General features: G+C 37.0%; 1 protein-coding gene across 7 annotated transcripts in view; it reads right to left on the bottom strand.

The window, feature by feature from the left end:
* The window catches only part of CNKSR2 (connector enhancer of kinase suppressor of Ras 2), a 206390-nt gene that overhangs the window by 62952 nt on the left and 119606 nt on the right, over positions 1–23832 (bottom strand). For all 7 annotated transcript variants that reach the window (XM_014879721.2, XM_088160266.1, XM_088160265.1 and 4 more), the window contains 4 exons: positions 22748–22881; positions 18776–18987; positions 14776–14865; positions 13163–13377 (listed from right to left, as the gene is read on the bottom strand). In XM_014879721.2, coding sequence (XP_014735207.1) covers positions 13163–13377; positions 14776–14865; positions 18776–18987; positions 22748–22881 — 651 coding nt within the window. The remainder of the gene's footprint in view (positions 1–13162; positions 13378–14775; positions 14866–18775; positions 18988–22747; positions 22882–23832) is intronic.

Below are 23832 nucleotides of genomic sequence, written 5' to 3'. Positions count from 1 at the left end.
CTATTCTTCAGAGATTTTCACTCCCTCATTTTAAAAAAAGCTGGAAGAAAAAAAACAGGTTATGGAAAAAATAATATCCAATTCTTTGCTGAAATTTGAGCTCAGTCTGATTGGAAGGGAAAATGGTACATATCTTTATAGCTTTACTTAGAGCTCGGGTCAAATCCAATTTTTCTCAAGCTGCAAGTTTGGACACTAAAGAACTGTTTACAGGCAGGCAGTTTCCCTCTGTCACTGTAAGATAGCTTTCCCTAGTTTCAGCAGGGTAGCTTGTAACACATCTGATTACTGGAACTTTCTGCTACAGATGGAAAAGCCAGTATCTGGGAAAAAAATGAAAGCTGGTTCTGCCAATTATATCATTGATCTCTCACTTTGAGAGATAGTTCTCAGTGCTTTGAGAACACTGGCAATGTTCTATTTTCACAGTTTTGATATACCACATATACATTCCTCTGCATTTGGTATGCTGAGATCCAAAATTTCAGAGCTAGAAAGACTGAAAAGGGGGAAAATGCAAACCTATTTAGATATGTCACATTCTACATCAGTATTAACATCACATGCTTTAGGGTACTCACAACACAGGATTTTGCCAAAATCTTTTTTTGTTTACCATCTTGTTTAATCTCCATTAAGAGCTTATAGCAGACAGTACTAATTATTTTCATGGATGTTTGTGGACAATAAAGTTTTCAAGGACTGTTACAAAGATATGATGAGGGAAGACCTCTGTCAGATCAGAAAGTCTGAAACCTCCTGCCAACCAGCAGCAGATTTTCATTCTTGCATTTTGTTAATGATCACAAGGAGAAAGAAACAGTGTGTATGTGCCTTAAGAGTTTTTTACTGTAAAAAAGGTAGGCTGAGATCTTGAAGCTGCCAGCTTTTTATCTGCCTCTGAGGTGAGCAATGGCTGTATGAGCTGTGCAGGATGGTCTCCTTATCACATAGTCTACAAGGGTTGATAATATCAAAGATGTCTATTCTTTTCATACATCTGCTCCTGTATCTGCTTAGCCAAGAAGAACAGGCTAGCTAAGGGCAGAACTACAATGGTCTGAATTGTAATAGCAAGCACAGCTCTTCTACTCAGGGATTCTTATTCATTCTCCCATCTCTAAATGTTTTCTTATCATTTGAGGGGGGGGCTCTGAAGCAAACGTTACAGTAGATGGATACAATTTAGCAGTTGCAGAAGCTAGTTCAAATATTTTGTGCAAAGTTGTTACATAATGAATGCAAAAATAAAATTATTTTTAAAATCTTCTGGCTATTTGGAAAAATAATATACAGTGGTGCTGCGTTCCACCACCAGGGAAAGATTTTCCTACTTGGCCATTAAGCCACAGGGCTCTTTAACTGAAATACCAAAGCAGTAAAACTCCTGGACAACATTAACTTTAAATGAGAGTTCTCATATTCCCCCAGTCTTTTTGACTGACATAACAAGGACTGCAGCAGTGTCATAGCTGCCTGAAGCAAATGAGAATAAAAAGTTAAACCAGACAAGTGCTATTCATCAGAATAATTTATTCTGAGATCATTCTTATGCTCTACATCTACTTTGAACATGTAATTTTGGTACCTCCCACACTGCTTTTTATTGACAGTAAGGAATCTAGGAGAGAAAGGGAGGATTCAAAAACTATATATCCTTTAATGGCAGAAGTCCAAGATGCATCAGTTGCTCCATCACTGTGTGTTTCAAGTGCACCCATTTAAGAAGGAAAATAGAAACTGAACTATCACCTGTTGCAGAACAGTATTTAACCCTGTATTTTGATTTCTACTCCTCATCAGTTCCCAGTTTAACCTCATACTGAGAAGAATGGATCAGTCAGAAAAACCACAGAACAACTGAGGCAGGAAGTCAGCCCTGGAGATCATTTTATCCAGCCTTGTTGCTCAAAGCAGACTCAAGCAGAGAAGGCTGTTCAGGGCTGTGTCCAGTTGGGTTTTTAGTATCTCCAAGATGGAGACTCCATAAACTCCATGGAATTTTACAGGAGCAACTTGTTCCAGATGAATCATCTTCATAGTAAAAGTATCTTTCTTCTGAGGTTTAGATGGAATTTCCTGTATTTCCATTTTTGTCCATTGTCTTTGTCTTCTCACAGCTGTCTGAGACAAGTCACCCCAAAAGCATTTGAGAAGCCTCATGGATACTTGTGCCCTGCTTCTATGCCCCTCCAGCAGGTATCAAACTTTGCAATTTCCTCCAGCAAAATCTTGGCTTGCTTAGAAAATTTCTGTGTTATTCATAGAGAAGGTTGACTTTCCTTGTATGCTTATCTAAACATCAAAACAACAAGACTATCTTAAGAAACTTATTTTTGATCTATCATTAGATTAGAGAGGTGGTCTGTGGCACTTTATGGAGCCAATCTTGCACCTTCTCAGAAGAAAACAAACTGTTGTACAACAGAAGTCACCCCCAGGGCATTAACAACATCTTGCATCAAGACTATAGTCTTTGTGGAGGAAAAATCATCAGCCTAGAATGAAAGTCCCATGCCCCCTACAACACCTTGGTGCTTGCTTATGACAACGAGCACACACACCTCCTTCTGCAGGAGGAGTGAGCAGCACTTCTGATTGTGCCCCTCAGCATCATCTCTGTCACACTGCTCTGCCTGTGTGACAGAAAAAAGTGCAGAGGATGTAGGTGATTTGAGAAAACAGATTTCTGCTTTCAGGAAGATACACTATTGCAAGTTCTTCTCTGCTAGCACTTGGACATAATATGCTTTGTTGAAAGAAACAGGAAACTCCTTCTGGCTTTCAACAGAGGGGAAGTTTTCAGGGGAAAGAAAAGGAAAGAGTTTCTATACATTAGGAATTAAATATTCTGTTAAAATTCATACCAAACTCTTCCACTGCCCTTATGAATTAAGGCAGTAAAAGAACAGTTCATTCCAGGATAAAAGTCTCATTACTTGCTGGAATTGAGTTAAATTTCCTTTAAGCATAAGATGAAGGAGCCCTTTGCAGAAGGTGAGGAAAGATAACATTAGGTCTTTTTAATTCTGAGCTGGCCATGGCAACCTTATGGGTGCAAACCAGCTTACAAGAAGTTTTACACATAATTCTAAAGCCAGAATTCTGTAGTGCTGGAAATACTATCTACTTAGGTTAATCTGAAAGCAAAGGGATATACTTGAGAAGTGGACAAAAAGCAGTTATTGCTTTATGAAAAATACCAGGTTACTTTTTCCCCCACAGCACAGCAGCAGAGATGGATTGGCTGAGTCAGGGATCAGGTGCTAAGCAACAAGCACTTCTCTCCAGTGAAACAGAAACACCTAATAAAACAGCTTCAGTCAGGAGCTGCAGTGCTGCAAAGAGCCATTTTCCTCCCAGGTGGAACCATACAATCTCCCATATTGTGTGTTAGCAATGGGCTCAAGGGGCCACCACTGTGTAAGTGGGGCAGAGGAATGGGGCAGAGACTCCTGTGGAGTCCAAACCACAACTTGGAAAAAATCTCTTGTTCAGAAAAAATGGAGCTCTTTGTCAAAGCATTTCGATAATATGACACTCTGAAACAGGCATAGGTGCTCCATTTATTCAAACAACATTTCTACCACTCAGTACAAGTTTTTTAGAATGCCAAATTTCATGACACATGCCAGTCAGTGTCCTAGGTCAGATGCATTCAAGTCCTGGTATCTCCCTTTCCCTTGTGCAGAAAGGAAAAGAGCAAGGAGAGAAGTCAGGCCCTAGATCAAAGTTTTTCTGGATGTGACACTCCTCACCATATTGCAGTGGTAACTCATGCTGAGTCCCCCCTGAGCAATACCTGACAAACTTCTCTAATAAAATGTGCTGCACTTAATCTCTTCTTTATCAAAGGGGAATAACTGAGGAACTAAATCACTAATTTTACATTAATAAAAAAAACCCCTGTGCTACTGTGGTTGTACCAGCTACAGGTAATGTAGCTTGCTGATGTACAAAGAATGCTAATACCTACAAAGGCAATGATCCTTTATCAGGTAATAAAAGCAGGATACCATAGGGAATGATTCTATGAAATAAATAACAGAAAAAAATAGAATGGGGATGTGAAAGGAAATCAGGAAACGTTCTTAGCTGAGAGATTTACTCATGTATAGATCTACATCTCTAGACCATATAAAATTACACTTTTAGACCATTATGTTCTATGCAGTAAGGAATAAATCTAGACTGGAAGAGCTGGACTAAATGACCTTTACAGTAACTCTAATTTTTACAGAATTCCCCAGCGTTGCCATGGAAAGAAATTATGATAGGCCATTTTTCCCCCTCATGGTCACAATGCAAAAGAAGGTAATAGAGAAAGTTTGAAGATTTCCACAAAAGACTCCCACTTCATGATGGTCCTAAACCAATCTTACCTCATCTCTAGAGGATTTTGCTTTGCTGCAATAATTAACTCTGGATTTTAGTAAAGATCAGAGAGTATATAAAATTACATGTAAAGTCTCCCATATTCAATACCTTCACATTTCATTTGGGCAACCACTTCCCTAATAAGAGCAAATTAATGGTATTAACTATTTCTTTCAAAGAGAAACAATACAGAAATGAAAATATTCTCTAATCTGTGACAGGAATAATATACCTCAAGAACAATGCAGATATTATTCCATATAATTAAAAGAACTTAGCACTCCCTCCTGAAGAGACTAAGTATTACTGTTTCACAAAATATATGCTTAAACAGAACTCAAATATAAAAGCTGCATATGCACATCTACTCTCATCAGTCTTGAGTTCAAAGGACTGAGAGTCTAGAACTGGGAAAACAGATGTGAGATTACTGAGGCACATTCCCAAGATGGTTTTAGCCAAGCAGCAATGAAACAACAGAATCTATGCCTTAAATCCAGGCAAGCTGCTATCCACTCAGCTATTGCCAAAATATCTGTTTTGCTGTTCATCTCCAACTTTTTTGCCATGAGGAGAGACAAACAGTGCTGCAGGTTGACTGGGAGTTCATTCAGTCTCCATCTCAGGAGATGTTCAACATCCAGCTGGGCAAAGCCCTGAGAAGCCTTGTCTGACCTCAGAGCCGGCCCTGCTTTGAGCCAAAGACCAGAGCACACAACCTCCTGAGGTTGCTCCCAGACTGAATTATCCTACTATCCTATCCAGTTTATGCCGGTTTCTGAAGCATCTGGGTTTTGTTTTTCTGTAGCAAATTCATTAGATGCTTTTCTCTTGCTGCCATCTTTCCTCCCCTCTGTCCAACATTTTACTTGGAATTATGACAACTGGCTACCCATTCACCCAGCTTATCACCTTTTACTGGTCCCATCACTGGTAACAGCAATTCATACCACATTTATATGTAATACAGATCTGAATAGGATTAAGTGAAAGAGATTAACTGCAACAGCAGAGGACTAGACCCAGAAGGCCCCTCTATTCCTCTATGTTGATTGCACTAGTCTAAAAATAATATAAAGCCATATTCCATTACCAAGGAATTTATATGCTGTTTCTCTCTTGCTTTTGCTCTCAGAAATGTAGATTTGTTTTGAACCAAATTTTTGCCAACTCAGATGGAATAGCAAAAATCACCTTTGACCACAATAATCTTAGGGCTATGCCAATCATTTTCCAATTTTACATTAAAGGCATATTTTGCTTATTGGTGATCTGTTTTACTGTATTGTTTGTTTGATATGCTACAGTTCACTTATGACCTAGATGAAGGTCCTACACAGGTTTTAACAGCATGAATACTATTTTTATCACTTATTTTGTGTCTGTTACATTTGTGAAGTGCTGCATTCAAATGAAAGGATACATACAGTATTGTTTAGATGGTTTCTTTTGGGCATGTAGAAGCTGGCCAAGTCCTGGAACCACTATCCCAACCTGAGAATGTGAGACATGCTGCTCTCCTGTCTGAATCACGTATACAAACCCACAAGTATCCTACTGTAGGAAACCCCACATGTGCCAATGTGCAGGCATCCAGAGCTGCCCATGGCCAGTGTGGCTGTGAGACATGACGGTGTTCCAGACTCATGAAGGCAATAGGTAAAAATTTCCTATTATGCTTCTTTTCCTTATCCTACTTTTCCCTTACTGAATTTTTTAAGCATTGTTCTTTCTAAATGTCTCTCAGAGTAAAGGGCTGTCTATACCTGAACTATAGTAGATTAGCCTGATGAGAAATGGATACAAGCTCATGATGCCTTCACAGTACAATTGCATTTGCTTCTCTGCATTGCATTATATGAAATGTTAAACTAGCACTTTTGCCTTTGAATAGACTTTGAGGCTTTTAAAATAACTCCAAATCAGATTATTCTATAACTTCATAAGCCTCTTCAGCTCAGTTTCTACTGCAATGCAGTGAGTTTCTTCTATTTTCACACATGTGGACCTAGTTACTTTTACCTAGCCTTACTTCCTCATTACATCCTCACTGATTGAAAAGACAGAAAAGAGTTTAAGTCCTAAAACATGCCAAACAACCCCCTAAGGCTACAAAAACTAACATGTGATCAGTATAGCCTACAGAATAAAGATGTAAATGTCTCAAATGCTCCAGTCACCTCCAGAGAGGGATTTCCAAGTGCTTGGCTTTTACCAGCCAAGGTCTGCTGGAGCTTCAGGAACGTACAAGTACTTGAGAAGAAACTCAGGCACCAGAGCAGCTCAGAGTGTTGGGCTTCACTGAGGCACCCAGGAGCCCACTCACAGTCCAGCCTCAGACAGCGTTTTTGAGAAGGCTAGACATCATGAGAAATTACAGTTTTCTCACTTGTGAAATTCCACAGCATATGTGCTACTTTTGGTTAACGTCTGTGTTTTTCTACCTTTACAGTAAAAGCTAGAGTGTGCACAATTATATTTACTGTAAAGGGCTAACTTGCAACAAAGCAGGGAAGAAATTATTTTTAAAATCATTTCTTACAGTGGTAATTAGAGACTGAAATTTTTCACAACTATTTCCAAAACTGTTAATTATATTTATTTAATTTCTGGACAGTTACTTGCAATCCAGTGCAGTTTCTTAGCTGGGAATATAAAAATGCCAATGGATCTTAACTGAAACACAACTGAATTTTTTTTTATATTACATAATTCTTACACTTTCAAAAAAGAGTTTAAGATTTCCTTTGCTGATAATTAAAGCACATAAGTCTTCAATCTGTCCGCAAGTTTCAGTATTATTTTAATACATATATTTAAAAGGAGATGAAAGACTACAGCAAAGAAGTAACACTAATTTAAATATTAACAAAAATCATGGAGATACTATTGGAAAATAGTTTTCACTATGCACTTAGATTAAACTGGACTTTGACACCAACTGCTAGATTTTTATTCTATAACAACAACATGCATAACTATAGACTATTGTGAAAATAGGGAGGAAAAATAAAAGAAAAAAGGGAGCCTTGTTATTTAAATACTGCCATAGTCGGACTCCAGACATTTTAAGAAGAAAATGTACCAACTCCATCTGTTGTAATGGTACAATGACATTTAAAATTTCAGACTCCTACTTAAAATCTGTGCAACTGCTTTTTAATTTTTTCTCTGCAATTTTTTTTGTTTATTTACAAATGTCCATAACAAAAAAATCCAGCAAATAGAAATTCTTTAAATACTGTGATATTTACAATTATAGGAATCTGATAGTTTTTCAGTGGGGTAGTTTTGTTAGGGCTGTTTTTTTGGTAAATCATTCTGCACTATTTAATGCTTTTTAGATGCCAATTTTATAAACGAGATTTTTGTGATAAATTGATGGGTAGCTTGTGCACGAGTTTATTAGGAAACTAATATGCAAATGTTCTGCACTTTTTAAAATGCTACTTATTGGGCACTACGATTAAAGGGTTTTATAAATACATGCACATTTGAAGAATTTTCATCAAAAACTATGTAGTTTAAGTTTTTTCACTTTTTACTTCCTTTCAGCCCTTCTGCAGAGAAGAACGGGAGAAATAAGGGAATATCAACCACTTAAGAAGAGTTAGATTTAAAAGTTTTCAAAATCATGAGTTTTTTGGTAAATTCTTCTCTGTATTGACACATCTACCTATACACATTTTGAATCAAACTTTTAAAAAGCATTTTCCTGTATTTTTTTCTGGAGGGGTTTGTATGAGGCAAGAAACACCATAATTTAAGTAAAAGTTATTTTGGCTAAAATTTAGTCTCCTTTCCAATTTATTTTATTAGCTAAAAACTGACTTTTGCAATAGGTCCATAAACAAGTCTTCACTTGAAGCACTTCCAACAAGATCACTGCTGCAGCCAACTGATGCTGCCCCAGCAGCTGTGCTGAGAAAACCCAAGGAGCTGAACTGGCCCAGCCACCTTGGGAGGACAGGGGAGAGAACAGCTGGAACTGTGACCCTGCTCAGACCCCTGGCCCTGGCTGCCTGCCTGGCACAGTACAGAGTGCCTGGCTCTCTGTGGGTGCTCACTGCAGCAAGTATTGCTGATAATTATATGATTAAGTCAGCAGGCTGCATTTCCATCACATGGACGGTTATACATTGCTTAAGAGGAAAAAAAAGAAATTTGCCAAAGTTGCACCAACTTAATTCAATTTACAGCACAACAACTCCAGCTGATAGCTTTTATTTTATTTCTCCCTTATTAAAAGTAGAACTGGAACATTAAAGATAGTGCATGTGTACATATCTACACATGTAAATTCAGCAAAACCCAATTGTACAAACCTTGATTTATCTCCTCAACTCATTCCTGAGCAACCTGATTCAGATGTATGAACTTAAAGTGGCACATTTTGCTACTAAACTTATCTTATTTTCAAATGCAAATAAAATAACTAAGAAAACTCCTCTAATTAATTAAACATTTTAAAATATTCTGGTTATTACAGCACAGTGAGAAGCCATTTTTCTGTCACTTTTCCTACAACAAGCAAGTCACTATGTATTGCTAAAAACACATGAACAAGTAAGCATACACTGGAAAAGGCAGAGGGATAATGGGAGGCAGGAAAGGAGAAGAAACAAGATCAATAATTAAAGTTTATTTGTGTAGGTTACAGCCTATTGTATATAGTAGGGATTTATGCAAGAAAAAGCAATTTTGTTTACTACTACAAACAATAGCCTGTATCTTTTTCTTCACTTTGCACTGCTGCTTTTATGCTAAGGGAAACTTGTATTGATCCAGTTATTAACGTGATGTTGAACTTCTTTTGACCCATGGCTCTATTTCCCTCCTAAATAACCACATTATTTTCCTTCAACAAAAAGCACAGCACACCAAGAAAATTCCTACACAGAAAACATAACAAACTTGAGAAATTATGATATGTCAGAGCTTTCATCTCTTGTGCCCCAAAAGTTCAAGACAATTTTAACTGTGCTGTGTTCTACCTACAGAAATAGATCACATTGAACACCTGCTTGCACATCAGATTACAAACAGCTCAAATAGTTTGTCTCAGCTTAATAAAAGCATTAATACTCTGTGTTGGCTTCTTTTACAATACTGAGGAAGAAAAATAGAATGCAAGAACAACAACTTTTCTAAAAATCAACCTAACACTGAAAATTTCTAGGATGGGAAAAAAAAACAAAGCAGTGTAGAAAATTTGTATATGAGGATTCAGAAACACCAGAAGAGGATACAAGAGATGTTTAGCTCACACAGAACACAAATTAGTTTTTGTTTTGCTATGGTATCAGTATCACATTGGTTGTATTCAGTGGACACAAGCAAATCCTGTTCACTTTTCAAGGCTGCAACTGAAATGCACCTTTGACCAGAGAGTTTTTGATTGCAATGGCAGGTCAGCAGTGCAAATAAAACTGTTGAAAACAGTGATTTTTTGCAAGTTCAGTATCCTGACATTCAGAAAAATGCTAGACTGCCACAATCTTGCAATCAGTTTAGAATATAACAATTTATATCTGCTGGCATTTTACAGAATAGCTTTTATCAAATGAGCAACCAGGCCCTTCTACATTATCATGGTAATTTTTTAAACACTTTCCGCTTTGTTTACAGCACAAAAAACAATACCATTTCTGCAGTTGTAATTTAATTCAGCACTGTAGTTTTTTTGATCAAAGATTTTTCTTTTCTGTAGAGCCATATATAAAAGCAACAGAAGGAGCTGAAGTCAGCATAATTGTGAAACCTGCTTTTCTGCAGGAAAAGCTTCACAGTAAAAAGGTAATCAACCTGCTCACGGCAGTGGCTGCAAAATTCAAAAGCAAGGAGTCCTGGAATTGTAAGGGGGATTCATCATTAAGTAGTGGCATGCATTTTAGTCCAAAATTATTTAACATTTATGTCAATAGAGTCAAAAAAGAATGAAAACATCACTGAATAAAGGTAACACAGAATCAAAGACCAGTGAACGACACAAAACCTGACTGCTGAGTAAGCAGCATGGCTTTTATTCCAGGGAATTCAGCAAAAGGGAAAATAAAATAGAAATTTAAAAAAAGAAGAAATTAAATGTGCATGCTTTCTATATCACAGAATATGCACATTAAAAATGTAATTTCAGAATAAGGAGACTCCACACCAGATCCTACTCCTTTGTTATGGACTTGGGAATTATGGGGGCCTAGTTTGAGGGTCCAGAGCCCTTTCTCTCACATATTTCATACTTAGGGCTGCTTCAGAGACATGGATTATTCAGCGTGGATGTTTCAACGTGACCAACCATATACAATGTTACTGGATTTCAGAACAAAGAATGAAAGATAAAAGTTTTTAGATTGGGAATATTAGTCTTGCAGAAAAGTGATTTGAAATAATATAATTACAGAAGAAATAAAGCTAAAACCAAGTAACAAACATACTTTCATTCCAAGGCTATGCTTAAAAACAGTAATCAGTCATTTAAGAATTTAAATAGAGAAGCAGTGAACAGGAAAAGATTATGTAATCTTTCCATGCAGCTCCTGGAAATTTACATGATGTGCTGGCATATAGATTTTACGAAGGATGCTTAAGATAGTTTAGGATTAGATATGAAGATTTGAAAGAATTGTGAGAATGAGGAAAGGATGTAAAAACACAATCTTCGAAGAAAAACCTAAGATGCTCATTCTAAGTCTTGCAAGCAAGAGGAGTCTACAAAATCATTTGATTATAACCTGTAAAATCCTATATTGAGGGATAAATTGGGTAACAAAAGAAATTTAAATCCAGAAGATAAGGGTACATTTATAACTATGGTTGGACATAGAAGCCAGGTAAACACAGGCTAATAGGTGAATAGTCTTAACAACGTGAGTAATCAGGGATTGGAGGTACTTAACAAGCCTGGTGGAGTGTTCTTTAGCACTGGGACCTTACACAAACAATTGAGGCACTACAGGTTCAAATTCAAGTAAAGCCACGTGGTAGAGGCTGAAAATCTACTGGCTTGTGGCATACACAGCACAGAGTCACAGTATTCTCTCTTTCCTTGATATTCTAGCATGATGAAAACATTGACTTTAAAAAAAACCAACAAACCAAACCAAACAAAAACCTCCAGCTCTTTCCCAGAGCAGTTCCTTTGCACTCAACTCACGTGTATTTGGAGGCTTCAATTTACAAATAATCTGAAATCTTTGGGAAAAACTAGGTAGCTGCTGATTGTTAAAGAAAAATTGTAATAGGACAGCCACTTTTTTAGTGATCTTTAAGATGCAATTTGAGCATAAAGTATGTTTTCATTGTCTGATTTGTTATCTACAGCTTAATAAAATTTTACTGCAGATAAGAGTTCCTTGTGTGTTATCTGTACTCCCCCATTCTTTGTCTGCTCACTGTACTGTTTATTTAAGATTGGAAGGAAAGTTCTGCCCAATTTATTACAAAACCTTTGAGTCTGCTATGTGGCAAAAGATCTATGCACCACAATACTTGGATGTCATCACCACTAAATAGAAACTCTGGTACTGCATGATAGCAGCCAGCTTCCAGAGGCACATCAGCAACATTCAGCTGCAGAGGGCTGTAAATGCTTTGTGAAGGGCTCCTTTCCATTTCCCCTAGGACAAATCAATAGTTCAAGATACCTTTTTCTGTTTACTTCATGCATTTTACTCCATAGCCAGTTAGCAGATCAATACTGATTTGTATTCTAAAGAATGAACAACCTTTATTTATTTTTATAAAGGAATAACTTCCAACTAAACTTTCAAATAGATGTTGAAGATTTAATGGCATTGCAGAGAGAGATTCTTTAATGGTAATGATGCACAAGAAGGATTAGCTGATACTGGTGGAATTTGGGTGGTAACATTTCAAGTGTTCTGTGGATAGATATCCAAAGGAAATGAAAAATGCTTGTTGTCAATTCTATGCTTGCCATTGCTCATTAACTTCCAAACCAGAGCTTTGAGAATCTTCCAGTTCCTGTATACGTAAGTTATTTTTGTACAGAATTTGGAAACTAGACTTATTATGTGATAGAGGGAACCAAAGAAAAAGAAAATATGGTACCTTAAAATAAAAGCTTTTGTCACTGCATAGTGTCGGGAATTTAACATATACTGAGAAAGAAATGTCAGTGAGAGATGGCATTCTCTCGATACATAGAAAGTGCTATGGGGTGAATGTATTATCATATCTAAAGTATGTTGTGATCTTCTAACTCCATTTCTTGGACACACTTAAAAACTATCAAGTGACTGCAATTTTCCTTATGCATCCTGTTCAGCAGAACCACCACCTTCACATTTATATTTGCATTCCTGAGGGCTGTATGTTAAAAACTCTTACATGCATTAGAGCTCCTCTTACCTCAAAAGAAAAACAAACACCTCCCACAGGTTCCCCTGACATTATCAGGCCTTCCAAATACCTGTAGTAAAGGGGCTGTGACAACACTTAGCATATTGCAGGGATAGAGATACTGGGCAGAAGGTTTCCAGCCAGTCAGGAAACTGCTGCTGCTTCCCTTTCCATCAGCAGCAAGTTATTCACTGCATTTCAAAAGTGCCATCTTCTGATAAAGGAAACAAAACAATGCTGTCCATCCTGCATCTTAACAGCAAAATCAAGAATTCCAAAGTATTTCTTTAAGACTTAAATTATTGTCTGAAGAATATAAATCAGTCCAGAGAAGGTCTGAAGGTTTGAACACCTCTATAAAACCAAGACTGTCCCTCATCACAAGCACAGAGCAATGACTTTTGTTAATGTTATTTTAACTCACGTGATACAAAGCAGTTTCTGGTCCAGGTGTGCCCATGACTTCTTGTCTCAATGACTCCATTTGTAAACTAGGCAACAGGGAGTAATGACTTGGACTACTACTCTTGTCTCCCTTCTTTTTGGACTTTTTCCCAGTATCCTTTTTGCTATTCCTTTGAAACATGTAGTCTTCTTGACCTATTTTCTCATTGCTCATATAGCGAAGCAATGAATTTTCTGTCGAAAGAAAAGTATTGCAAAAAATAATTGTGAACGGTTGCATGCATGTAAATCCTGCTTCCAGAACATGCAATATTCTTGCTAAGATCTACTGTCAATTTAACTCTTCAGGACTACTCCATTAACAAAACCCATACGTTTCTTTGGTTCAGATACAATAAGAAAGCAAACTTTTGGTAGGGAAAATTCATGACTCTTACAGTTTTCTGGTATATTTTAAATAAAGGGAACAAAAGATAAAAGAAGTTGCACATCAATAATTTTTGTCTTGGAGTTTTGAAAAAAATGAGCAATGATGGACCTACTGTAATTTTGAGGTTTTTGCCACTTTTATACCAGTAGTCCTAATGAATACAAAGGTCAATGGTACCACACATTTTAAAGTAATTTGCTCTGAACATTCATTGGAGATCATTCACTATATCACACATATTTTCCCTGAAAACCTTTCCTGCACATACCAATTTATAGCTGAGACATCCTGACCCAGAAGCAATGTCTGTCAATTTAGGAAACCTCAGTAGATTTCTTTTTCACAAAATTGTCTGTCTTTCTTTGCACTAATGTGAACTTCTAGTATCCACAAACTCCTGTGGCAAGAGGTTCTTCAGCTTGAACATGAATTGCATCAGATCATTTTCCTTTTATCCAGCATCCAACAGAGATATTTGATCTCTTTGCTCTTGTTTCAGATTAAACACTGACAAAACTATTTCCTTAGTTCATTCCACACGAGCTTTTATAAACCTTTATTATGTTCTGCTTAAGTTCCCCAAACTGATAAAGGCCAGCCTGCTTAACTGACCCCAGTTTAGAAGTCAATTCCCACATCTGATCAATTTTTGTTGTCTCCAAAACCTTATTGAATTCAACTGTATTTTTCTTAAGAGCTTAGACTGGAATTGCACACACACAGCATGAGCAGCAACTGACATGGCAGCATTAGAACACTTCTAAATTTGGCCTTGTATTCTTTTCCTAATAATTCCTAAGTGTTTCCTTTTTTGTCCCCTACTGAATATTTAGTTAATATTTTACAGAAATAGCTATCATTACTGTAACATCTTGTTCCTGGCTGATAACAGCAATATCAGAGGTCATAATTTCATACGTGGAGTTATGTATCCAAGACTCACAACCCAAAATTTTGAAGAACTTATCCTCTTTGATTTTGAAGTAAATCCCAAGCTGCTCTAGAATGTTTTCCAATCAACTTCCTGAATCCTAAAATAGACTCTGCAAAAAGTTAAGCATACATAATAAAGAAAATACCAAAACAGGTACACAAACATATATATATAGCTAAACAAGAAGCAAAATTATGTTGAAATACATAGCTTAAAACAAGATAAAACCCATAATGCCTTGTATAAGATGTGTGTTCAGATTACTTACCTCTCCTAGTATCTCTTTTTATTTTATTGGGGTCTTCATAATCTCCCACCCAGTTATATTCTACTGGCATAGAAATAGGCCTCAGCTTCCCTGGAAACAGAGGAAAAAACTTAGACCATGCACCATAAGGCAGCATTAACACAACATTCTTTAGAAGAAAGAACAAATTCAGAGCTAAGCTGCTGTTCTACAGGGTTGCTTAGGAAAGAGGATCCAGCATTGCCTCTGAATAAGAAGTTAGGACAGGAATTCTGTTTTCTTTAACAGAAAAGAAGAAGCTAAGTATTTAATGGATTTTTTTTAAGTTTAGAATCCAGTGCCCTACACAATCATCACTGGAGTGATGTCTGACACTGATAATGCATTCGAATTACTTCAGTTCTCATTGAGCAGCATCTGTTTTTTATTCTGGAAGCCCCTGGGCACAGAGATGGGAGAACTGTTTTAAAGCACGTGTGAATTTTTGGTAACAGAAACTTGTGCATCTCACTGAAGTACCTTCACAAATAGCACATTTGCTGGTGGGCTCACAAGACCCATCAGTGACTAAGAAAGCAAGCACAAAACCTCTATATGTAATTTCTTTTATAGCATTTCATCCACAGAAAGTAAAGTACATCATCACTGCTAAATTCACTTTGTCTTCAGACAGCAAAAAAAAGAATATTGAAGAATGTCCTATCTTTTAAATTTTGATTGGAAGCTGTTGAATTGATTTAAAAAAATGCTGTAAATTATGATTTCTGTTTAAGGATTGCATATATATAGTTGCAGATCAGTGAAATCAGTGTGCTATGAAACTTAGTGGGATCACTTACAGTGGTCTGAATTCTTTAGCAAGTTAAATAGTGTACTGAAACAAAGCGTAGGTAAATAATGCATTAAAACAAAGCAGAGAAGCATAGCACATGGCATATTATCTGACAGACTGAAAACAAAATGTTTTCCCAACAAGATCAGCCCTTGCTCTTTGTTAAATCAATCTACCAATCACAAACCCAAAAAGTGAGTAAGTAGTTTGATTTTAGAAGTTGCAAAGCTAAAAGCAAAAGCTTCAAAAGTCTTGTAAATTATTTTAGTAGAAAATCCCTACATAAAAGTCTTACTCCACATTTCTGAGGTTAAATCCATGATACACTGAAAAACAGAAACATGTTTGTAATGAAAACAAATATTCAAGCATGTCCCTCTCCCTGCTGAAGTACTGTGCCCATGGAAAACAAACCAACACCATGCAGGCAGCGTAATCGTAAAAGTTTTTATGATTAAAAAAAACCCCCAAAACCGACAAAAAAGTTGTATGTTCTGTACAGATCATAGGATCAAGTAACAAATACATCACTACTCAGGAAAGTCATATATATTTTAAACTTTTCACTTATCATTCATCATTCATTTTACTATTTAGGGACACATTTTTAAATCTGAAGCTGGTGAGATTTATTTTTCACAAAGTCATTTCCTGAGTAGGGACGTATATGGCTCATGTTTACTTGATCAGAAACAGCTCTCAACAGTTTTTTTTCTAGAAATAAAACCTTCTTTTCTTTGTGAGGCTGAACACTCAGTACCTTATTAATACAACTGCACACTTAATAAAATAGAAAAGCCACAAAATAGGTTGTTAAAATATGATGGTTATCAAAAGCAACAACAAATCTTCTGCAAAAACCTTCAGCTATTCAAAGTACCTGCTCTTGTATCTGGCATTAAAACTGCAATGATCAAATTTGTTTCTTTCCCTAAACTCAAATTGCATTTGCTTCTTACCTCTACTAACAACCTTGTTTTTAACCCCTATGGATTCCCTAATCTCTTTTCCATTGGGAGGACACTCAGGAAAATATTTATCTTGCACGTAAACAGAAGCTTTCCAAGGTAAATTAGCAGCAACTATAGAAGAGCTTGAAGCCAGCAAGAGCATGAAAGAGAATTATGTTTGTTAACATTCTCAAAAAATGTCAAAAGATTCCAATAAAGAAATTACAGAAGGCCTTATTAACCTCTCATGAAGGAGGAAAGAGAAAATTTTTTGTTAAAAAATTGACACACCACAAAATTAATGGTAAGTACATGTTGAGAACAATTCTTTCTCTAGGCCTGGGAACTCTCTTTGACTTTCTTTAATGGGTGACCATAAGCCAGAAGAGTGTTATTGTAATTTTCCAGATTTCTGTGAAACCCTAAGGTCATGCCTACCCCATACCTTATGATAACAAATGCCATGTGGGAAATAGAATTTAATGCTGAAATGGTAATATTTTTATAAAATACACTTAAATTAAAATGGACTTGGCAATGTGAATTCAATAAAAAAGCGAGATCAAAAGTGAAAGACTGTAAAACAAATGTGTTAAATAATGACTGATTTTCAGTGGAGTCTTTGATCCATGTCTTTATGTCTCTTCTGGCTAACTGATAAAAAAGGCTAAAAAAGCCATCCTATAACAAAATAATGGATTCATCAGTCCTTGAAGAAGAAATATGTTCTTCTTCACCCTCAACCACCAGTGTTAGAATTTAATATCTGGAACAGTGAGTACATCTCTGTTAATGGAACTGACTGCAGCCACCAATTGCAGTATCTGAAATACTGGAGTAATAAAATTGATACATCCATTTTCGAAATTTAGCAGTTATTTTGCACAGAATGGGCATGGTTAGAAAACACTTGAAAATACTTTGAAATCAAGAGGATCCTGAACATTTTTCAGCAGGATTGTGTGCTTGTGTAGAAAAGGTGCATTTTGTGAAAATGCAACCTTTCATTATTGTGCAAGCACATGGCTCCAGGTCCTGAGGATACTTTACACAGCTCAAGTTCAGTTCATATCAAGGTTCCCAGGTGATTTTGGGGCTTGGCTGTATGATGTACTAAATCTATACTTCCTCAAATTATATCTGTTTTCTTCACAAAGGGATATGATGACAGCATTGCTATAAGAAGTCTAACATACAGCTTGTGCTCACTTTAAAAGCTGAAGAAACATAGCAGGTAGATTGAAAAAATATTCAAGTGTCTGCTCAGCTAATACTGTAGCAGTCAAAATACATTTTTAAACATGAGATTTCCTCTTCATTTACTCTTGTTGCCTAACAACTCCATGTCTGTTCAATTTTATACTTGGCAACAGAAAACCAGTTCTCCCAGTCCAAAGCTGAAACAAGTTACCATACTAGTTAAAAGAAGAGTTCCAACAGTTTCAAGGGTAAAATAACCTGGAGTATAAGGGTTTGAGCATCAAAACTCTTAGCAGAAATTGTTTCTGAATTCTCATCCTAAGTAAGTCAAAATCCAAGATGTGAATGTACCACGAATACACATGCGTGTTCACATGCAAAATTCCTTCTTAAACAACCTATGATCTTAAATGGAGAGGAACTGCTATATGCAAAAAGATATCACTTGCAATATAGGAAGTTACAGGAGGTTAATATAGTATTACAAAAAAAGACCACTGCCATCAGTCATACTTCAATTCTAGGACTAAAGAAAAATTAAAGAGTTTTAAGAGAGCAGTGCAATGTGAAAGCAGTATGTTATATCTTGGTAAATCTGAAGGGGTTTAATTGTTATTATGCATAGGAAAATTTTTCCAAAGCTGAATTCCAAAACTTATTTGAGTCTTGCCCTTATAATGAGAGAAAATTTCCATTCTGTATTTTTAGTAAAAAAACCAAGATCTGGTATATACCATGAGCTGGTATATGGTTTTTTCAATAAAATGATACTGAAACATAGACTGGAAAACTAAGTTGATAGCACAAATAGAATTTATATTCAGCAAACCCATCAATTTTAAACTGGACTTACCTATCATAGTATTTTTCTTTCCTACAACAGAACAAGCTCTTAGGTTGAAATTGGACTAAAGTAGTATTGAATTCTCAGCAAAACCAATAGTCACCAGAAATATTTTCATGGTCAAAAACAAAAGCAGATGCATGAAAATCCTAAAATCAACAAATGGTGATTATCTTTATGAGATCAGTGCTGTACCATATGTTGGTGTGCTCTCTCTCCTTCCAGGACCACTTGTTCTTCCTTTCTCATACTCATAGCAGTACAAAACTGCATCTTCTTCAACCACGTTAAAGCGTTTCCGATATTCCTGGTCCAGAAATGAGTTTGGAGATTCAGATCCTGTATGAACTGGTTTGCCCACTATATGTCTGCCAACATCGTCACAGGGGAGATTGCCCTTTTCATCCCTTCAGTTAAAAAGAGAAATTTTTCATATATTGAGATAAGACACTGATTTTCTTACACTGTGAATGTTGCAATAAACATGGGCCTATGCCAGTATTTCATACACTGAAACAGATGAAATCCACCCCACATCAGGATCACACAGCATATATGCATATGTATGCATTTATATGCCAGTTACCTCACACATTTTTTCAGTTTGTTCAGTTCTTTACTGATCTATCCATCTCATTGATTTTTCTTGAAAAGAATTCTAGAAATACAATTGATGTGCAGTTGCTTTTTTATTTTTCTTGTTTTTCCTGGACTCTAGCTAAGATTTTGTGATTTAAGGCAGAGGAATAATGCTGGCCTTACATTTTTATACTTGCATTTTTAAATACCTCAAATACTTTAAAGACATGGCTGCATGGCAAGCATCAGAAAATTCAATCTGATTCCTTACACTTTATCCTAGGTCAAGAAAAACCAGGCACAGAAGACATACAGACACCTGACATAGTTTTGCACAATCATTTCAGGTCCAGAAGTTGTACAGATACATCCATGCAGTTTCACATATAGTGTGTAGCACCTGCTGATCAGCTGCTACCCCAGGACAGTGCTCACTTTGCACTTGGTGTCAGATCCCCAGGATCTTTTTGCTTTCCTGCACGTCTGCCCCTCTCTTCGAAAATGGAAACTACTCAAAGGCACAAACAGGAGAGAAAGCTGTGTTGGGTTAGGAGTCCTTTCTTGCACTAGATGAACCAGGGCTCATCTACTAAACATGCTGCTAGAACTGCCTGGAGATGGCTGCAAAAGACCTGATCAGATAGTTATTTCTGGGCAGCAAAATGCAGGTAGTCAAGAGAGAAGTAGGTATTCAAGAGGTAATCAAGAGACAAGCTGGGCCCTATGCTCTTGTTGGAGTCCTTCAGCCCCTGTGAGCTTCCATGTGAGTTCCAAGCTGGCCAGCATGCTACTTCACCTGGCACCTTGGGACTCCATCTGAGGACCAAACAAAGCCTCCTCATGGAACCCAGGCAGCCGTGAGGATGAGAGAAGGCCATCCTGTCTCATTGTGACAGTGCAGCATCACCAACTCCCACTGGTCACTCGCTTTGGCAAGCTGCACTCCCAGAGCAGGGATGGTGTTGGCTTAGTGAGGGAGGCTGGTGCAGCCCCAACAGGGCTGTGGGCTCTGCTCCAGCCACAGAGAGCCTTCCTGTGGTGACAGAGCTGGGGACCCCAGCAGCTAACGTGATGGAGACTGACATAAAGCAGGCAGATGCTAATCGATGCTGCAGCCACCAGCAGGGGCTGGCACAAGGAAGGCTGTGCAGCCTGACCAAGGGGCATCTCTACTGCAGCATGGAGTACAGAGCCATCAGCAAACACCCTTTGTCACAGCCCTCTAGAGATAAGGGCTCCAGTCCTCATCCCCAAAGGTACTTGATAAATATGAGCAGGCACTAACATACAACCAGCACATGCAAAGTGCTGGTCCCTTTTTGTCATGCCATCCATGTGAGGATATGTCACCAGCTGTGCTGCCTGTGGGTACCATCACCAAGGCTTTGGGTTTTACCATTTACATCAAAATATCAAGTCTTTTACTCTATTCCAGTAACAAAAGGAGGTTTATTTTTTTTTCCCTTTGGAATGGCAACAACAAACTGAGAAACAGATGTTGAGCAGTTTGACAATACCCAAAATACACACATGATTTAATATAGTTAATCATGGGCAAAAAAACTGATGAAATGCCCAAACAAATTATTCAGAAACACTGCACCCTACATGACAGGTGAAATCAAGAACAGTCCATTTGGATTAAGCTGATGAAAAAATTCAAATGTACAAAGCCTAATCTCTCTACAAGATTACAGCTTGTACTAATATGTATTATAAGATTTACTCTGAATTGGTCCAAACTACTGCATTATCATCATGATTTAAGAGATGTTATTAAAAATAATCAAAATTCATTTGGAAGATCTCAATTTCTAGAGCAGAACTCAAAAACTGAAGAGTAGTGAATGTTCACCAAAAATACTTTAAAAATGAGGATGGACTTCTTATCAAATAAAAATATTTTTGTGATGGTAAACATAATTAGAATCAGTACAAAGGTATAAGACAGTATAGTTTCAGGAGTGCTAGGTCTTTACCATGTGACTACTGCATTCATAGAGGAACACACCTAAGACTATGCTTTGGTTGAGCTTTATTCTCCTCAGCTTTTTTTAATGTTAATATTTAATAATAATTAAATACTTGGTTCTGTAAATTTTCTGAAAATTATGTCCTTAAAATATTTACGTGAGTATAACAAAGAACTGTTATCAGGGAGGTAAAATATTCCATTCCTGTGCATAATTCAAGTGTCATGACTGAGAATGTTCTCATTTAATTAAAAGAAAAAACCAGTTACAGTAAACTAGAGTATGTGTAAGTTCAACTGGGTTATACAAGTCACATTTGAAATGATTTTTTTTCTCTGAGAAATAGAAACCAAGCCAGGTACAGATGAGGCAAGGATAAGGAAGGAAGGAACATGGAACACAGATTAAGGCTTCACAAAAGGCTTCTGACATCCTCATGAAGTCAAGATCACACTTCTGCTGCCCTGGAAGGTTTTTTCATATCTCTGAAGAGCAAGAATTTATCACAGAATCTTAACTCGTCCCCCCCCAGTAGGCAATTTAACTTACCATAGACCTCACTCTTGGACAAACCTCTGGAAAGTTCTGTCAGTATCAGGTCATATATCTTATTAACTGGCTAGAGGAGTTGCTGATAAGAAACTGTAAGAAAAACTCAGCTACAAGAAACTCAGGTACAAGAAAGAACAGGCTGCCCTTATAACCTTTCCAAGAAAGGTAACTAAAAGAAAAGCAAGAATTAATTTAAAAATACGTTAACTGGACATATGAGAACCTGTGTCTAAGATTATGGAAGCTTGAGGATTTCTGATTCCTCTTAAATACAATCCTACACCTCTGGGTAGCCACCTCCTGTACTATTTGTAGGCCATAAATTCTCTCAGAGTTTCAGGAATGCAACATCTGTGTAAATTACGGAATTATACTGAATTGTTTGTTGCTGTGTAAAGGCAGGATAATGAATCTGCAAGGAGGATCTGCTGTCCTTCTGGCTCAGCAAGTCCAGAGAGTTGGGAGAGATGAAAATGCCTGTTCTAGGTGGCAGGTGAGAGCAGCAGCTGTACTAACAAGGAACAGCATGGTCACTGCACAGTCTAGCAGAGTGGCCACACTAAAATACAAACCTGATATTTGCTCTAATGCTGTCTTATCAAATATATCTGAAAAAGAAAACTATGGCAGGACTAAACAGTGCTGTTGTTGAAGTTAAAAAGTTTCTTGCATTTAACTTAGACTCCCTTGCTGCATCATGATTACTGGGCAAGGGAACCAATACAAGCTCCTTTCCCAGTTACAGATTCAGGGTTTCAGGTACCTTTTACTCTTCTGAATGAGGATGAGACTGTTGCAGTCAATTGATTATCCCATATTTCAGAAAACAGGGAACAGAACCCTCTTTTCTAAAGGCTACTGTCCATTTTGCAGACAAGATATTGATTCAGAACATTCTTGGCTGATTCAACACATCTACCCTTAATATTCAGTTTACTTGTGAAATACAGCATTAATAGCTTATTATCTGCAGGGCAGACTAATAAATAGGTAAGAACAGAATCGTCAGTTATTTCACAAACTTTTTTTATATTAAATTGTACTGTGAAGTGGTCTTTTTTACCTTGGAACATAAGGTTCTGTTGGAGGAGGGGGTATGTAAAGATCCTGAAGGGCAGAGCTGTCTCTTTTTGTAGGTGTGCTGATAGTGCTGGATGGAGTAGCAACACTGCTTGTAGGGCTTCTAGGAATAAGAGGCTGGTTCAAAAGAGAGAGAAAAATAATCAGGATTATCCTTCTATATTATACATTTTTATTTGTAAAAGCCAAAACCAGAATATAGTTCAGAAAGCTAAAGAAGTAATTAGCAGTTCTAATGTTTTGTGTGCTTTTAAACTGACTAAAAAACCACTCATGCTAAGAAGACAGATCTACAAATGGACATGTATTGTGCTCACAAAATTGACTCCTCTGATTACATCTTTTTCCCTTTAGCGCAGCAAGTTTATTGCCAATGCCCATAAAATTAGTGATCACTGGAGCTACTGGTGAAATCTTAATGAGTAAATAACATACAGAATCCAGTTAATTCCTTAATTAAACTAACATTGTAAAGAAAAAGTCTAGTGTTTACAGCAAAAGGTGCACAAGAAGGCATTAAATTGAATGTCAAGTCCTCCCATCTGCTCTACAGCTTAAGAATTAACTGTAAAAGCTTCAGTTTATGCCTGCAGATGCTGTTAAATCAGGTACTGCATCCTCAGAGCACACGTGTTATGAGAGAATCAACTGGAGATTATTTTTCTTCTTCATTCCCCTGGGCACACTCCTCACAAAATAACATTTACTCACAGGTAAATAAACTGTACCTTCCTTGCAAAATAATCATGCATTCTAGCTATCATTCCAGTCCAGATAGGATCCTTCACCTTAATCACATTTTCTCACAAGATTTTCTAAGTCTCTACACAGATGCAGAAAAATCAAATGAGAAGAAAAGTTTGATTGTTTTAGTCTGCTTAATGACATGTCTGTCTAAAAACAAAAACCTTGTGTAGCTAGGTCTGTGTGATAGCTAAACTCAAGCAGAAGAAAAAGAAAGAGCAAAACAGCAAGTACAAGAGTATCTTCATGCTCTCCAAAAAGAATCTAATATTAAAATATACTGAGTTTTGCTTTGAAAGAGTTTTTTCTCCTCCATCATTTTGA

This window comes from Sturnus vulgaris, chromosome 2 (assembly GCF_052056855.1).
Source record: "Sturnus vulgaris isolate bStuVul1 chromosome 2, bStuVul1.hap1, whole genome shotgun sequence".
Taxonomy (NCBI): domain Eukaryota; kingdom Metazoa; phylum Chordata; class Aves; order Passeriformes; family Sturnidae; genus Sturnus; species Sturnus vulgaris.
The sequence above is the reverse complement of the archived record's forward strand: the minus strand, read 5'-3'. Positions and strand labels throughout refer to the sequence as shown.